The following is a 15551-nucleotide window of genomic DNA, read 5'->3' on the forward strand; positions in this document are numbered from 1 at the left end:
CCCCCCCCCGGGAGGCCTGGAGGCAGGGTCGCCCCCCAGAAGCACAGCCGGCTCCTAAACCTCATTCTCTGCTGGGCCGAACCAGCCTCCTTGGAGGAACGGCTGATGCCAGGGCTGGGGCAGGAGCTGGGCCAGAAGGAGAGGGAGGGCTCCTAGGGTGATGGGGACTTATCAGAAGGACACAGGGGCCAGCATGAGGGATGCAGTTTGAGAGAGAAAGTAAATAATAGCAAAGGGTTAGAAGCCACACATCCACCACGATCACTAAACGGGGAAAGGAGAAAGCACTTCCTTCTGTTACAAAGTCAGATGACTGATGCAATTAGAATATCTCTGTTTGGCAACCATGCCCATGATCACACTAACAATCGACTCGGGCTGGGTGAAAGTTTAGAAATAACAGAATATTTAGTCTCAAAGTGTATCCCTACTAGGTATGTGTTAATAACAAAGGGCACTCGATGGAGGTACAAACGGGAGAAGACAGGAAACTTCCTTGAAGGAGGGGAAGGGGGAGGCGCCTATCCAGATAGGAGGGTTCCAGGCCACATGCTGTATCGGCGCAGAGACAAGTAAACAAATTGGAACGGAGGCCCAGAGACTCCGCACAAGCAGAATTCTGATCCAAGACAGAGCGGGGTTGTGGCTCATTGGAGAAGGGAGGCCACTGTTGCTGATGCTAGGATGGCCATTATCCACACCAGAGAAAAGAAACTGGACCCTGATCTCACAATTCTAGACAAATAACAATTAGCAACATCCACAGAGCACTTCCTGGGAACCAGGTAGGGTCTGACCGAGCATTTCACACATATGAACTCAATGAATCGTCACAACAGCCCTTGAGGAGGGACGCTGTCACCGTGGGAGACACATGAAGTGGGGAAACGGCCTCTGGCCACAGTTCAGGGCTTGAACCTGCGCAGTCTGGCTGTGAAATGCAGCTGTGTAAACCCTTACGTTTAGAGGAGAATGTAAGAGAATATCTTCCCGATCCTGGTATAGGAAGAGTGTCTTTTTTTTTCTGCCCACACCACACAGCTTGCGGGATCTCAGTTCCCCGACCGGGGATCGAACCCGGGCCCAGCAGTGAAAGCGCTGAGTCCTGACCACTGGACCGCCAGCGAACTCCTGAAAAAGAATATCTTAAACCAATCCCCATAAAAGAAAATATAAATAAAACAGACTGTGTTGGCTAAACTAAGAGCTTTTGTGCCAGCAAAACGCACTATAACGTATTGTAACATGAACACACTAAATGACAAAGCGACAACCTGGAGGAGGCAGTTAGGACGTGACAAAGGAGAGGGAACGGATTCCTACAACTATTTTAATAGGAAATGTGGGCAAAAGCACCAGCGCAGGAGAGCGTTTCCAAACGGCCGAGAAGCACGAGAGAGGATGCTTATCAGCCCTCCAGCGCCGTGTAACACGGCACCCACCGCACACCCGGCGGCGCAGAGCAACGACACACCTACGACCCCCCCAAGCTTCTGTGGTCGGGACTCTGGCAGCAGCTGTGCTGGGCAGTTGGCCGTCACGATGGCTGGAGGGGCCGAGGCCTCACCCGAAGGCCGGAGCGCCTGCTTCCAAGCCCACACGCACAGCTCCCGGCCAGCTGTTGGGGGAAGGCCCCTCCGCGGGGCCACCCGCAGCCGGCACCTGGCCTACATTGGAACGGCTGAGAGAAAGCGCCCGAGGCCCGAGTCTTTTGTAATCTCGTCCCCTTCTCCTTTGCTGGTTTGCTGTTCGGAGCTCATTAGAAGGCCGGCCTCGAGGGGAGGGGCTACAGAGGGTGAGAATGCGAGGAGGGAGGCAAGGTCACGTCCAACTACGGGGGTCGACCTCACCAGCGGTCAGGGAGCTGGACACACCACCCACCCCCCACTGCCAAAAACCATCAGGTCTGACAACACCCAGAGCTGCTGGAAGGTGTGGATCCAGAGGCCCCCAGACACGGATACGGGGCGGCTGGTTCGAGCACTTGCGGAAATGGCATGGCAGCCTCTTGAGAGCTACGCGCCTGCGCACCTTACACATCGGCACTTCCACTCTCGAGGTTCCCCCAGGGAAGTCCTGCGAGAGTGTCCAGAGTGGGAGTGCCCGTCACGACGGCTGGGAAGCGCGACTGGCCACCCATCGGAGAATGAACGTGTGCTGTGGACTTGGCCCAGGAGTGAGGACGAGAAACGTCCGGCAATAGCCATGGCTGACGGCCGGCCAGGCCCTCTCTTGCCCGGATGGTGGGCGGGCACGTGACCGCAGCACTTACCACTGGTCACCAGCCGCAGCGCCGATCCTGAGCAGAAGGCCCACTCCCGGCTGCGGTGAAGCCCCGCGCGGCTGTGCTGGGCATCGCACATGGAGGCCGGCAGCGGCCGGGGGTCAGCGGCCCAGAGCCCAGCAGGTCCGGCTCACCCAGCCCCGCCAAGACCCCAGCTGCCCTCCCCAGCTCCGGCTCGTGTTTCCACTGCCCGTTCTTCTTTCTCAGCCCCCGTGACTCCAGGTGCCTCCACGAGAAGCAATTCTCATCCTGAGAAAGACCGAAGGTCAGTGGCCCCAATCTGACAACGAAAAACTGACCCCACCTTCCACGTCGGCCTGGAAACAGGGCGGACAGGGCTGAACGCAGGGCTCGTGGGGCACTGTTCCCCGCCCAGGCCCCTGGTGACAAAGGTCTGAATTATTGCCCTCTCAGATTATAGCACAAATAACAAGAACTGAAACATAGCCTTTTCCACCCAGCACGGAGTAGGTGGCTCATGAGGCCAGGGTTGACTCTTAACTTTACTCCTGCCCAGAGCTGTCCTCAGAAGAGGATGCACACGTGGGACTGAAAGGAAACCAGGTCAGCGACACGTAGCGAGAAGCACACCTGTGACACCTCTGTCACGTGCAGGCGCTGAGCCCCCCTCTCCCACGGCCTAAACAGCCCAGCCTCCGCCAGCCCTGCAGCGAGGGCTCACAACCCATGGGAAGGGTGCCTGGTTCTGAAACGGGGTGGGGGGGGGGCAGGACCACCACAGCACATTCTCCACAGAAGGAAAGTTTGCGTGGAGGTTAGCGAAAATGAAGATGTCAACTTTCCCATCCAGTTCTGCAGACCCTTAAATTCCAGGGCCTGTCAGCCTGAGGTCAAGAGTCCCTGTTCTCCAACAAACAACTCAAGATGTTCTCAAATGCCTGGTGAGGAAATCTAGGTTGGTTCAAATTGTCAGCAGGGCAGTTTAGACAAAATGTACTTAAAGTCTACAAATTTTATACGCTAATTCAGAAATTCCACCTCTAGGGATTTATCCTAAAGAAATAATCCAACAAAGGCCCAAGATTGTACATACAAGGATGTTCAAAAGCTTTGTTTTTAAGACTAAGAAGCTGACACTAGCCAAGTGTCAGATAAGAAATTTGTAACGAACCCTGCCACATAATGGGACACTGTAGCCCTGCAAGTTTTTTTTTTTTTCTCTTTTTTTTGCGGTACGCGGGCCTCTCACTGTTGTGGCCTCTCCCGTTGCGGAGCACAGGCTCCGGACGCGCAGGCTCAGTGGCCATGGCTCACGGGCCCAGCCGCTCCGCGGCATGTGGGATCCTCCCGGACCGGGGCATGAACCCGTGTCCCCTGCATCGGCAAGCGGACTCTCAACCACTGCGCCACCAGGGGAGCCCAGCCCTGCAAGTTTTGACAAAAATTGATTTGTCATAGATTAAGTGAGAGCAGAGTTACAAGCCCTCTGCACACTATGTTCCCGTTTAAAATGTACAAATCGTTCAGAAGAACGCAGGCGAAGTTACCACGGACTCTCACACTGCGCCACCAGGGGAGCCCAGCCCTGCAAGTTTTGACAAAAATTGATTTGTCATAGATTAAGTGAGAGCAGAGTTACAAGCCCTCTGCACACTATGTTCCCGTTTAAAATGTACAAATCGTTCAGAAGAACGCAGGCGAAGTTACCAACTGTGGCCAGCTCTGGGAGCAGAATCTCAGGTCCTTCACATTTTGTTTGCGTTTGGGCTCCTCTTCATTTTCTAATTTCTGTGCACTGAACATGGATTTCTTAACAACAAGGACCTGTGTATAGCACAGGGAACTACAATCAATATCTTGTAATAACCTGTAATGGAATGGAAAAGAATCTGAAAAAGAATGTGTGTGTATAACTGAATCCCTGCTGTGCACCAGAAACTAACACAACATTGTAAATCAACCGTGCTTCAATAAAAAAAAAAACTTTAAAAAGAAAATGAGGGGCTTCCCTGGTGGCGCAGTGGTTGAGAGTCCGCCTGCCAATGCAGGGGACACGGGTTCGTGCCCCGGTCCGGGAAGATCCCACATGCCGCGGAGCGGCTGGGCCTGTGAGCCATGGCCACTGAGCCTGCGCGTCCGGAGCCTGTGCTCCGCAACGGGAGAGGCCACAACAGTGAGAGGCCCACGTACCGCAAAAGAAAAAAAAAAAGAAAATGGACTTCTGTAATGTAAAAACTTTCCTATTCCCTCCATTAATGTTCCTTTTCATGCTGTTTAATATTGTTTTATTCTGCTTTACAATGTTACTTACAAGTTTAAAGATTTTTGGTAAAGTACATTGCACTCTACTAAAAAACAAAGAACTTTAAGCCACTAAACAAAGAGTCTGCCTCTAAATAGTTTTTTTTTTTTTTCTCTCTTTCTTTTTTATACAGCAGCGGTAGGTGAGCAAGGTCCTCAAGGCTTCAGAAGATGAGCTTGGGGCGGTGGGGTGGGGGCACTGCCTGGACCCCACAGGCCCCGTAAAACCCGCTACAGGAAAGTCACCTGAGGACTGCAATGAAGTCTTAGCTCTGGGCCTGACTGGGAGTTTCCCACCCCAATTTACAAAGTAACAGTCCGCTAGGACCAGCGCCCGGCAGGATGTTAGTCATTATATAATTTCCAGTTTTCTAAAATCCTGCATAGAAAGGCACCAACTGCAATGAATTTGCGGGCGATCGCGCCCTTTGGTTCCGGATCGTAGACGGAGCATCTTTACCCGGTTCTTTCGGAAACGGTTGCACCTGCCGCTCGGAGGCCATGCCCCACTTCGGGGGGGCATCGGCGGGGGCGGGGGCTAAAACGCAAGGACCCCCGACCCTGTGCCCCCCCATCCCGCCTCTGACAGCCCACCCCCACGACCCGGGCGCGGCTCCCCCCACCCGCTCCGGAGACCCCAAAGCCCCGCCGCACCTGTGGCCCAGCCGCCCCGCCTCAGGCGCCGTGCGGACCCGGGACGGGAACGCGGCGCCGGCCGTGGAGGCCTGGGGTCCGAGCGGACACCTGCGAGGTGGGGCGGGAACTCCATGCGGTGGACGCTGAAGAAGCAGACCGGTCGTGAAGGCGCGAGGGACTGTGCCCCCCGGCGGCGTCGGACGCCCAGGCGCGCGCGTGCCAAGGCCCTGGGGTGGCCCAGCGGCCGCGCCCGGAGAGAGTCCTGGGCCGGGGAAGGGAGGTGGCTAGTAGGGGGAACTTCGGCCCAGACGCAAAGGGCGACCCCCGCAGGCGACCCACCCCGCCAGCTTAATTCAGCGCTTCACCCACCGAGAAGTCCCCGGGCTAGACGCCGCGCCGGCCCCGCAGCCTCGGGGACGTGCACCGGGACCCGCAGCAGCATCCGGGCGGGGTTTCAGCGCGCCGGGGCGGAGGTCGCGGTCACCCGGGGCCCCGCCGCCCCCGCCTCCACACGGCGACCCGCCCACGTCTCGGCGACTGCGGCTCCCCGCGCTAAAGCCTGCGGGTCTGGCCCGGTGGGCGGGCCCCAAACAGACCCCACCCCCACCCCGATCCCTGCGGGCGGTGGGGCGGGGACGGGGGCGGGGCTAAGCGGGGCGGAAGTGCCACTACCGGCCCCGGAAGCCATGAGCTGGAAGTGACGCGTCGGAAGCCAGCCACGGCTCCCCGGCGGCCCGCGGGACTCGTTCCGCTGCGTCCTGAGCGTCTGGGCTTCTCGGCCGCCGCTGCTGAGCCGGTGCAGGGGGCCACGCTGCTGGTCGATTCTCCCCCGCTGTCGTCCCCTTGGCACCCTCTTGGCCGTACCACTTCAGCCCAGGCGGGGGTGGTGATCCTGGGTGACGGCGACCCCCATGGTCATCCCCTTGGCACCCTTCGGGCTGTACCACTTCAGCCCAGGCGGGGGTGGGGCGAAGGCGACCCCCGCGGCCTTGGTACCTTCCGGCCCGTACCACCTCGGCTAGCGCCCCTCGCGGTTTTCCCCCTTGACACTTTCCGGGCTGTGCCACCCCCGCCCAGATTGGGGGGGGGGGAGAGCGATGGCGCCCCCTCGCGATATCCTCTGGCATACCACTTCAGCCCAGACGGCGGCCGCCGCCGTCCTACCCTTGGTACCTTCCGGGCCGTACCACCGCGGCCCAGGAGGGGCGACCAGTTCGTGGACCTATAAGCCCCTAAGGGGCCGCCCTCCGAGTTTTGGTTTCAAGGGACAGAAATTCCAGCCTCAACACGCCTGCTTTAGAAGAGGAAAGATAGAGGGCGTGTCTGTCTTCCCAGCATCCTAGCATCGGAGGAGCTCTAGGGGCACCTGGACCCCGAGGCCACGCCCCTGGAGAGGGCGCTGATTGGCCAAGCTGTGTGGAGCTCCGCCTGGGGGCGTGACCTCGGCCCAGGTGAGCGGCGGGCTGCACTGGGATGGTCGCATCTGCAGCGGAGCACCCGCCCGGACCGGTTCTCCTCCCCGCTTACTTTTTAACGTGATTTTAAGGGGCAAGAGTACAGCTAATGAGCGTTTTGGTTTTTTTTTTTGTATATGTATCTCCTCCTGCTTCTCTTTCAACGTCAGATTCACATATTACCTGTCTTTTTGTGGTGATTTAATTATCGGGAGAGAGGAAATCTCAGAATGTTAGTGTTAATTGTTTTCTTTTTTAAATTGAAGTATAGTTGGTGTGCAATGTCATATGTTACAGGTGTGCAATATAATGATTCACAATTTTTACAGGTTATGCTCCATTTATAGTTCCTATAAAATATAGCCTATATTCCCTGTGTTGTGCAATATGTCCTTGTAGTTTATTTTACTTTTTATTTATTTTCTGTTTTTATTTTTTTTAATTAATTTAATTTTTTTATACAGCAGATTCTTATTAGTCATCAATTTTATACACATCAGTGTATACATGTCAATCCCAATTGCCCAATTCATCAACCCCCACCCCCACCCCACCACCCCTTTCCCCCCTTGGTGTCCATACGTTTGTTCTCCACATCTCTGTCTCAATTTCTGCCCTGCAAACCGGTTCATCTGTACCATTTTTGTAGGTTCCACATATATGCATTAATATACAATATCTGTTTTTCTCTCTCTGACTTACTTCACTCTGTATGACAGACTCTAGGTCCATCCACCTCACTACAAATGACTCAATTTCGTTTCTTTTTATGGCTAATATTCCGTTGTATATATGTGCCACATCTTTATCCATTCATCTGTCGATGGACCCTTAGGTTGCTTCCATGTCCTGGCTATTGTAAATAGAGCTGCAATGAACATTGCGGTACATGACTCTTTTTGAATTATGGTTTTCTCAAGGTATATGTCCAGTAGTGGGATTGCTGTAGTTCTATTTTTAGTTTTTTAAGGAACCTCCATACTGTTCTCCATAGTGGCTCTATCAATTTACGTTCCCACCAACAGCGCAAGAGGGTTCCCTTTTCTCCACACCCTCTCCAGCATTTGCTGTTTGTAGCTTTTCTGATGATGCCCATTCTGACCGGTGTGAGGTGATATTTTCAGGAGCAAGGGTACAGCTAATGGGCTCTGCTTAAAGCCTACTTTTTGGTCAAACTTTCACATATTTTTCTTCACATTATTTTAATAATTTTATTTTTTTAATTATTTTTTAAATTTTCATTTATTATTTTTTTTGCGGTATGCGAGCCTCTCACTGTTGTGGCCTCTCCCGTTGCGGAGCACAGGCTCCGGATGCGCAGGCTCAGCCGCCATGGCTCCCGGGCCTAGCTGCTCCGCGGCATGTGGGATCTTCCCAGACCGGGGCACGAACCCGTGTCCCCTGCAACGGCAGGCGGACTCTCAACCACTGCGCCACCAGGGAAGCCCTATTTTTTATTTTTATTATTTTTTAGTTTTGGCTGCATTGGGTCTTCGTTGCTGCGCGCGGGCTTTCTCTAGTTGCGGCGAGCAGGGGCTACTCTTCGTTGTGGTGCGCGGGCTTCTCATTGCGGTGGCTGCTCTTGTGCACGGGCTTCAGTAGTTGTGGCACGCGGGCTCGGTAGTTGTGGCTCGCGGGCTTAGTTGCTCCGCGGCATGTGGGATCTTCCCGGGCCAGGGCTCGAGCCTGTGTCCCCTGCATCGGCAGGTGGATTCTTAACCACTGCGCCACCAGGGAAGCCCCTCTTCACATTATTTTAAAATTAATAAAATTTCTCCTTTAGGTCTTCGCCAGAGGGTCAGTTAATTAATGGTGGTGTCTGCCCACCCCTGGGCGCGCACAGGTGGGGCTGGGGCTGCGAACTGCAGTTCAGGCCTCAGTGAGTTGTCGTGATCAGTGAGTTAGTTACTTGTAGTCAAGAATTTCAAAAGGAAATGTATAAAATGTATCCAAAACTTTATAGCAGGGCTTCCCTGGTGGCGCAGTGGTTAAGAATCCACCTGCCAATGCAGGGGACACGGGTTCGAGCCCTGGTCCGGGAAGATCCCCCATGCCAAGGAGCAACTAAGCCCGTGCGCCACAACTACTGAGCCTGCGCTCTAGAGCCCGCGAGCCGCAACTACGGAAGCCCGCGAGCTACAACTACTGAAGCCCGTGCGCCTAGAACCCATGCTTCGCGACAAGAGAAGCCACTGCAGTGAGAAGCCTGCGCACCGCAACGAAGAATAGCCCCCGCTCGCCGCAACTAGAGAAAGCCCACGCGCAGCAACGAAGACCCAACGCAGCCAAAAATAAATACATAAAATAAATAAACTAAAAAAAAAACTTTTATAGCAGAACCTTTCTTACATTTTATCTGAGACAGTGCGTTTTAACAATTCTGAAATGATGTCAGGGGAACCTAGGCGCCTTCCCCTCCTGGACCAGGCACCCCAGCATGGAGGAAAGTTCGACCCAGGCCTCCAGCCACTGCCCGAGGAAGGCTTTGCTCCATGGTCACACTCCCAGAGTTTATATCCTGCCCTTTTTTCTTTGTCCTGCTAACAGTTGTTCACCCAAAACAATAAAACAGCCAGTTATCTTACCAGCAAAACGGGTTGATTTGGCAGCAGCAAAGAAGTGAATTTCAGGACAGGCAGCCATGGTGAACCACATGCAAGTCTGGTGAAGCAGGGGAGAAGGGCAGGTTGTTGCAAACAGTCTACTGGAGGAACTGGGAGGCACGCGGCGGCTTTTCATTGGCTGAGAGGCCGCCAGGCGGGGGACATCGTCCTTCCTCCCGCTGGTGGCAGTGAAGTCTCTGCTTCTGGCCGCAGGTGCAGGGGACCCTCCGCCTGCTGGGATCTGTGCTGAGGCCCAGGGGCACCTGCCTGAGAGCTTACCCTTCTGGCCTCCCGACTGCATTTCAGTTGAGGTTCCCCTTTGTTAATTTTCACGTAAGTCTTCTCTAAACACCGCAGGAGACACTGCTGCAGGTAGCGAGTCGTTTGACCGCTGGGCCGTGTCTGACTTCCAGTATCAGGGAAGGGGTCTGAGTGGTTTTACCTGCATTTGCTGGAGTTTCCAAGAAGCAGAATTTGGGGTTGAAAGACTTTAGACAGGCCAGGATTCTTCCCACCCCTGTCAGCTTCAAATGTGACCATTTCAGCCTCTTTGCTGATTTGCACATTAGACACAAACTTGTTAGGAAGCAGCTCTCGTGAAGGAGCCCCGCGCCGGCCAGCCTGCCTCTCCTCGTGGCATCTGCTGGCCTCTCCCAGTCCAGCCCCCCGGCCCCAGCCCCCTTCTCACAGGCTCAGTCTGCATCTGGGCCATGGTCTGACGTGATGGCTGCAGTCAGGTGGGTTGGTGGCTTGAGGGCCTGGAGGAGCCCAAGTTCCCAGGGGACGGTGAGGACAGCAGGAGGTGTGGACCTGGGCCTGGGAGCCCACAAGGCCCAGAGCACGGGGTCCCGGGAGGAAGGGTGGGGGAGCCCCGCTTCGTCCCTCCAGCCGCACCGCCAAAATCGCCAGGAAGCACTGACCCGCACGATGCTGCTTCCTAGGCACCCGGCCTCCTGATGGCAGCCCCTCGCTGGGCCGGGGGCGCCTCTGAGCCCACGTTCTGAGGGCTCCACGTTAAGCCCCAGGGGTTCTCTTTCTTTTAAACGATCACCATTTGTTAGGCCTCACCACCTCGGGGTGCTCTTGGGCACCCTTGCTTAACCCCTGTAATTAGCTTACTCTGGGAGGAAGGCGGGCGGAGTGGTCAGCGCTGGGGGGGTCGTTGGAGCTGCCAGGGCAGGAGGGGGGACGGGGGCTTCAGGCCGGCAGCCCATGTGGGCCACTGGGCACCCAAGGCATCGGGAGCTGAGTCTGCTCCAGGCTTCTCGGGGGCAGGGGGGACCCATTATTCGGTCCACTGGGAAGGGATTTTGCAGATGTAATTACGGTCCCGAGTGTGTGGCCTTCAGACCCATCCAGTGGGCAGTGCCCGGAGGAGGGGAGCCTCACCAGCAGGCGAGGCCGGTGGGGTCTGCCTGGGCCTGGCCCCTCCAAACTCAGCCCTGGCCCGCCCAGCAGGGCCCCTGGCCATCCTCAGGTCACTGGACTGTGGAGTCGAGGCCTCTGGTTCCTTCCCGAGTGTCCTTCCAAGGCTCTGGGTCCAGCCGGGATGCCCACAGCCTGGGACGGCCAAGCAGCCTTTCTGGACGCTGCCCCTGGTCCCGTGGGTGATGTCTACTCACCTGTCATCCTGGCCATCACCTCAGCCAGCTGCCCCTGGGGGGCCAGAACCCCGTCCAGTGTGAGGGCTGTGCCCGAAGGTCCCTCAGTGAGACCCACTCGGGGTGGGGCAGCAGCAGCCGCTAAGGCCTCTGGGACTTGCCCACTGAGCAGCAGATGGGGAAACAGGGAGTCCGCAGCCAAAGTCGCTCAGGTTCGCGACACCTGGGCCCGAGCCCAGGTCTGTCCCCAAACCAGAGATGTGCAGCCTCCCTGGCTGCCCTTTGGGTACCCCTCCACACACCCTGTGGCGTGACCCAAGCCTCCCACCCCCACTTTAGCCTGATCTTGGGGCTCAGCCTCTGGACTCCACGGGCCGGGGGTACTGGCAGAGCAGGGAGGGCACCTAAAACCTCTCCCCCCTGGGGCTGGGGCCAAAGGTCATGCAAGCAAAACCACAGGGCTGGGGAGCTGCCCCCTTGCTGCTTCAGGCCAGCGTCTGGGAGAGTCCAGGGCACCCACGGGCCTCACCGAGCTCCCAGGAAGCCGGCTGAGATCAGGCCATGCCTCTGTCCCCGTGGCTGCCTGTCCTGAGCTTCTGGGGGCAGGAGGCCCTCTCCCCAGGGTGCGGGGCGCAGACCAGCCCCGTCCCTGCTGTCCTCCGCGGGCTCCACCCGCTCCTCGGCCTGGCCCACACTGACCTCACCTCTTCCACCAAATCCTCAGCACTTCCAGATTCTGAGGTGGCCCAAGCTCTGGCCTGGACCTTTCTGGGGTGAAATGTGCCAGCAGTGGCCAACCCCGCCCCCTGTGGTGAGTCGAGTTCATGGTTCCCCCCCTGCCCGCACCCCCCCATCCTCTGGGCTTCTCCAACAGGCCTCCACCCACCCTGCCACTTGGCCTCCATCTCCACACCTGCTCTCACCCCCAGCTGGCCCCCCAGGCAGACTTCCCAGGTCCTGGTACCCAGTGGCTCCCAGGTGTGGGAACCTCGGCAGGACAGGCCCCGGCCACCACGGGGCAGGAACTGCTGCTTGCGGAGCCTGACCTGAGAGAGGGGAGGCCAGCTGGGTGGGCGCCCAGCACTGAGGCCTTGGGTGAGGTCTGGCCCCGGTGCTGCTCAGACACAGGCCAGGAAAGGCCAGAAGAGGTTTCCAAGGCCACCGCCCTGAAGACCAGAAGCTTCGAGGGACCTCAGGCCTGGCCCACAGAAATGCCCCACCGGCCAGGTCAGGAGACGTCCTGGGTCCCCTGTCCTATGGTCTCTGGGACCTGGGCTCCGCATCCCCTTCAATGTGCTCCACAAAGCCCAGAAGATCAAGGTTCAGGGGTCAACAGCCTTTGCCAAGGAGTGCGATCCTGCGGGCAGTGTCTCAGTCCACGGTGAGCCTGCCCCTCTGGCCCAGAGACCCCAGCTGGCCGGGCTGACCCCTGCCCTCAAGTAGACAGACACTCTGTTCCTGGAGCAACAGGGCCTAGCCTGGGGTCCGTGCACGGCCGCCTCGAGTTCGGAGCGCCTCAGGCCCCGGCAGCGCCCCCGCCCTGCCCCGCCGCCCGTGCAACTGACTGCGGTCGCAGGCACGTCCCAGCGGACACGCCGCCAACCCAGCCCCACAGCGGAGGGACAGCAGATGCCTCCCAGCCGCCAAGACGCCTGGGCAGGAAGAAGCCGCGCCCACGCATCCGCCTAGATCCCAACGGGCAGGGCGGGGGCCGCTCCGCTGCCCGGGCGTCCACCGTGTCTGCCCGCGGTGGCCTCGCAGCAGTGCTCACAGGGGCGCTCGTCCCATCTCTCGCCAGGCTCCGGCCCACAAGGCTGTGTCCGTGGCACCCGCTCTGGCTCCTGGCAGAGCCTGGCCCCACCTCTGCCCAGGCCTGGGAGGGAGGGAGGGAGGGAGACCTAGAGCCGGAGCGGGCGGCAGGGGAGGAGGGAGGCGGGAGCTCCAGGCCGGGCCACGTGCCCCACCGGCCTCTGCAGGGCACCCTCGGCCCAGGCCTCGGGCTCCTCCCTGCAGGACCGGCCCTGAAGCCCGACCCCAGAGCACTGGGGACAGGACGTGACCGGGGTGTGTGGGGGGGACTGCTGGAGCGCGACCCCCTACCTATGGGTGGGCCAAGGGCAGGCTCAGCGCATCTGGGCTCCCCAAGCCTGGTCCACCCTCCTCAGCATCTTGGTGTTGGTTACAAAGAACCAAATTAAGTTGTCACTCGACCCAACTTTTTATACAAGCCTGTTTATTGAAAGAATCTGAAAATAGTAATAAGGCTTTTTTCAACATCTAACAAATTTTCAAGATATTAACAATATGAAACATTAAGGATTGATTTCAAAAACCCAGAGTTTCCTATAGGCCGTCACTCCCGGTCACGCTTCAGGACTTGGTCTACACTGGCTCTGCTGTCTGAACGAGTAACCTGCGTTCTGAATGCCACTCTCTTCTGGGCCTAAAGCTGGGAGTGTCGCCCCCTCAGCCCATGGGAGGCCGAGCGGGCCGCCTGCTGTGCCCGAACTCGCGGGCAGAGGGTGGGAACCGACCTCCGTGCCCAGCACCAGCTGAGCTGCCCACACAGGCACGCGAGGCAACAGCACTTGATACACACACACGGATGTCGGCCACGGTGCTCAGGACGCAGGGCCCGCCCTGGAGACCCTGGATGCCCTTCCATCAGCCCGTGACCCTCCAAGCGGGCAAAGCACAGTGCCCCCCCGCCCCTGTCCCTCCAGAAAGGAGTCCAAGAAATGACGGGCCCCCATCCCTTCTGTTCTGGCCAATTTAACAGGAGAAAATGCAACTCAGAGAGAAACCAGTTACTCAAAAATAGGAAGCCCGTTAGGCGACAGTAAGCGGGGCCAGGGCCACACACCCCCCGCAAGCCACTGCTCCCACCAGACTCCAGGCGGCCCCAGCCCCAGGCAGCCAGCGACAGAGGCGCGCGGGGGCTGGAACGATGGGCACGCCCTCGAGCCAGGCCCGCGGGGAGGAGCAGGAGCAGCCTCAACACCTCCCGGCCCGCCGGGCGCCAGGCACTCTGAGCAAGTCGCCCAGCTCTCCGGACGGTCGCCCGGGCTGCACAGGATGGTCCCACTTCACAGCACAAACTCCCTTCTCGCCGAATTCTCAAAGTGTACACAACAAAACCTGTACGTAAGCACTTTCAGAAAGTTTAAAAGAATCTCTAAAAAGTAGACACAGGAGAACACCTTCCAGGGTCGGAAGGTGCGTCCCTGCTTCCCGAGGAATGTGTGAGGTCTGAACCCTCGCCCCGCCAGCGCCGGTCACTCTGAAGCGGGGGAGGAGACCGGGGCCTGGGGACCCATCTGTCCTGGCAGCCAACCTGCTCTCGGCAGAAGCGTCCCCCCGAGTGGCTTCAGGGGAAGTCGTGGGAGCTGAAGGAAGATTTTTGGCCGTGAGACATTTATTTTCAAGACCGTAGGATAGACCCATTCATTCTGATCCCCTCTGAATCTCAGCAGACTGATTTATAGAAGTTTCCTGACAAGGAACTACAAGGAGCCCACCTGGCTCGGCCGTCCCTGCCTGGGGCCGGGCTCTGACCACACGCAGGGTGGGTGCGCCTGGGCTGACCTCAGAGCTCCTGGTCTGATCACTTGTTTAGAAATGCAGAAAAGTCAGATTTAAAATGTTAAAAACAGCTGATCTGGTCGACAAAAGGCAGATTGCAGGCCCTTCCTCTGGCCAGACACGTGGTGCGGCACCTGCCACTGGCGCCGGGCCCGTGGCGCTCACGATGCGCTCAGGTCCGCCCGTCCCGAGTGCAGATGGCAGGACCGCAGGCCTGGCTCCCCGCCCGCCCCGCCCCATCCTCCTCGTGTGCATCCTCCTCGTCCTCCGCGAAGTGGGCTTGTTTCTTCCGCACGTTCCAGTGCAGACACTGTGCCAGGCTCTCAAACCAGTCGCTCACGGGGTCGCGGACACAGATGGAGGGAAGCGGGTAGCGAGAGGTAGTGATGCTGATGCTGAAGCAGGAGAGATGCAACGTGGCCCCTCCTAGAACCACCGAGCGCCCGGCCGCCCTCCCAGAGCAAGACCCCTCCCTGGTCCGGCCGGGGACCATCTCAGCTCTGCTCATGCCACCTGCTGCAAAGCCTGGCCCCAGGTCCTACGGTGCCCTGGGGGCCTGGGCACCTTGCCACTTTCCGGTCTGGTCCTGAGAACAGCCAGGAACTGGGGGCTCAGTGGTGCTCTTGTGCCCCCCAGGACAGAACAAGGGACCACCTCGATGCAGCCAGGTCCAGAGGAACCCCAAGGAGCAGGGTGGCGGAAGGATAAGCGGTGGGAACGGCTGGCAGGGCGCCGTCACCCCAGGCACAGGTCCATGACACGATCTCTCGAGAACCAGGGATGGGCCCTCAGCCCACCTGCCCCACCCACTGCAGCCCCGTGGCCCACACACCTGTCTCCGTGGCGGACCTCCTGTCTCTTTCGTCCATCGAAGGACACCCACACGGTGTTCCTTGCTTCCGGTGACAGCATGATCTGACGGGTCAAGCAGGACAGGTGTGGGCTACCTGAGCGCAGCCGAGCGCTGTGGACCCTACCCCGGGGGGACAGCACCGGCCGGGAGGAACCTCACGGGCGCCCCCAATGCCCACCACGTGCCAAGGTCAGTTCCAGGCTGTGGAAACATTAACTTGCATCGTGCTGACCCCAGCCCCAGAGGCCTGGCTCTAGCATCGCCCACCCCCCCCCC

At 58.3% G+C, this 15551-nt stretch overlaps 1 protein-coding gene across 1 annotated transcript in view; it reads right to left on the reverse strand.

The window, feature by feature from the left end:
• Window positions 1-14237: 14237 nt before the first annotated feature.
• NADK (NAD kinase) overlaps window positions 14238-15551 on the reverse strand; it is a 9753-nt gene continuing 8439 nt past the window's right edge. The window contains exons 10-11 of the mRNA XM_007448936.1: window positions 15255-15337; window positions 14238-14817 (exon numbers count right to left, since the gene is read on the reverse strand). Coding sequence (XP_007448998.1) covers window positions 14595-14817; window positions 15255-15337 — 306 coding nt within the window. The 3' untranslated portion in view covers window positions 14238-14594. The remainder of the gene's footprint in view (window positions 14818-15254; window positions 15338-15551) is intronic.

Source organism: Lipotes vexillifer, unplaced genomic scaffold (genome assembly GCF_000442215.2).
Source record: "Lipotes vexillifer unplaced genomic scaffold, Lipotes_vexillifer_v1.1 scaffold835, whole genome shotgun sequence".
In the NCBI taxonomy this organism is placed as follows: domain Eukaryota; kingdom Metazoa; phylum Chordata; class Mammalia; order Artiodactyla; family Lipotidae; genus Lipotes; species Lipotes vexillifer.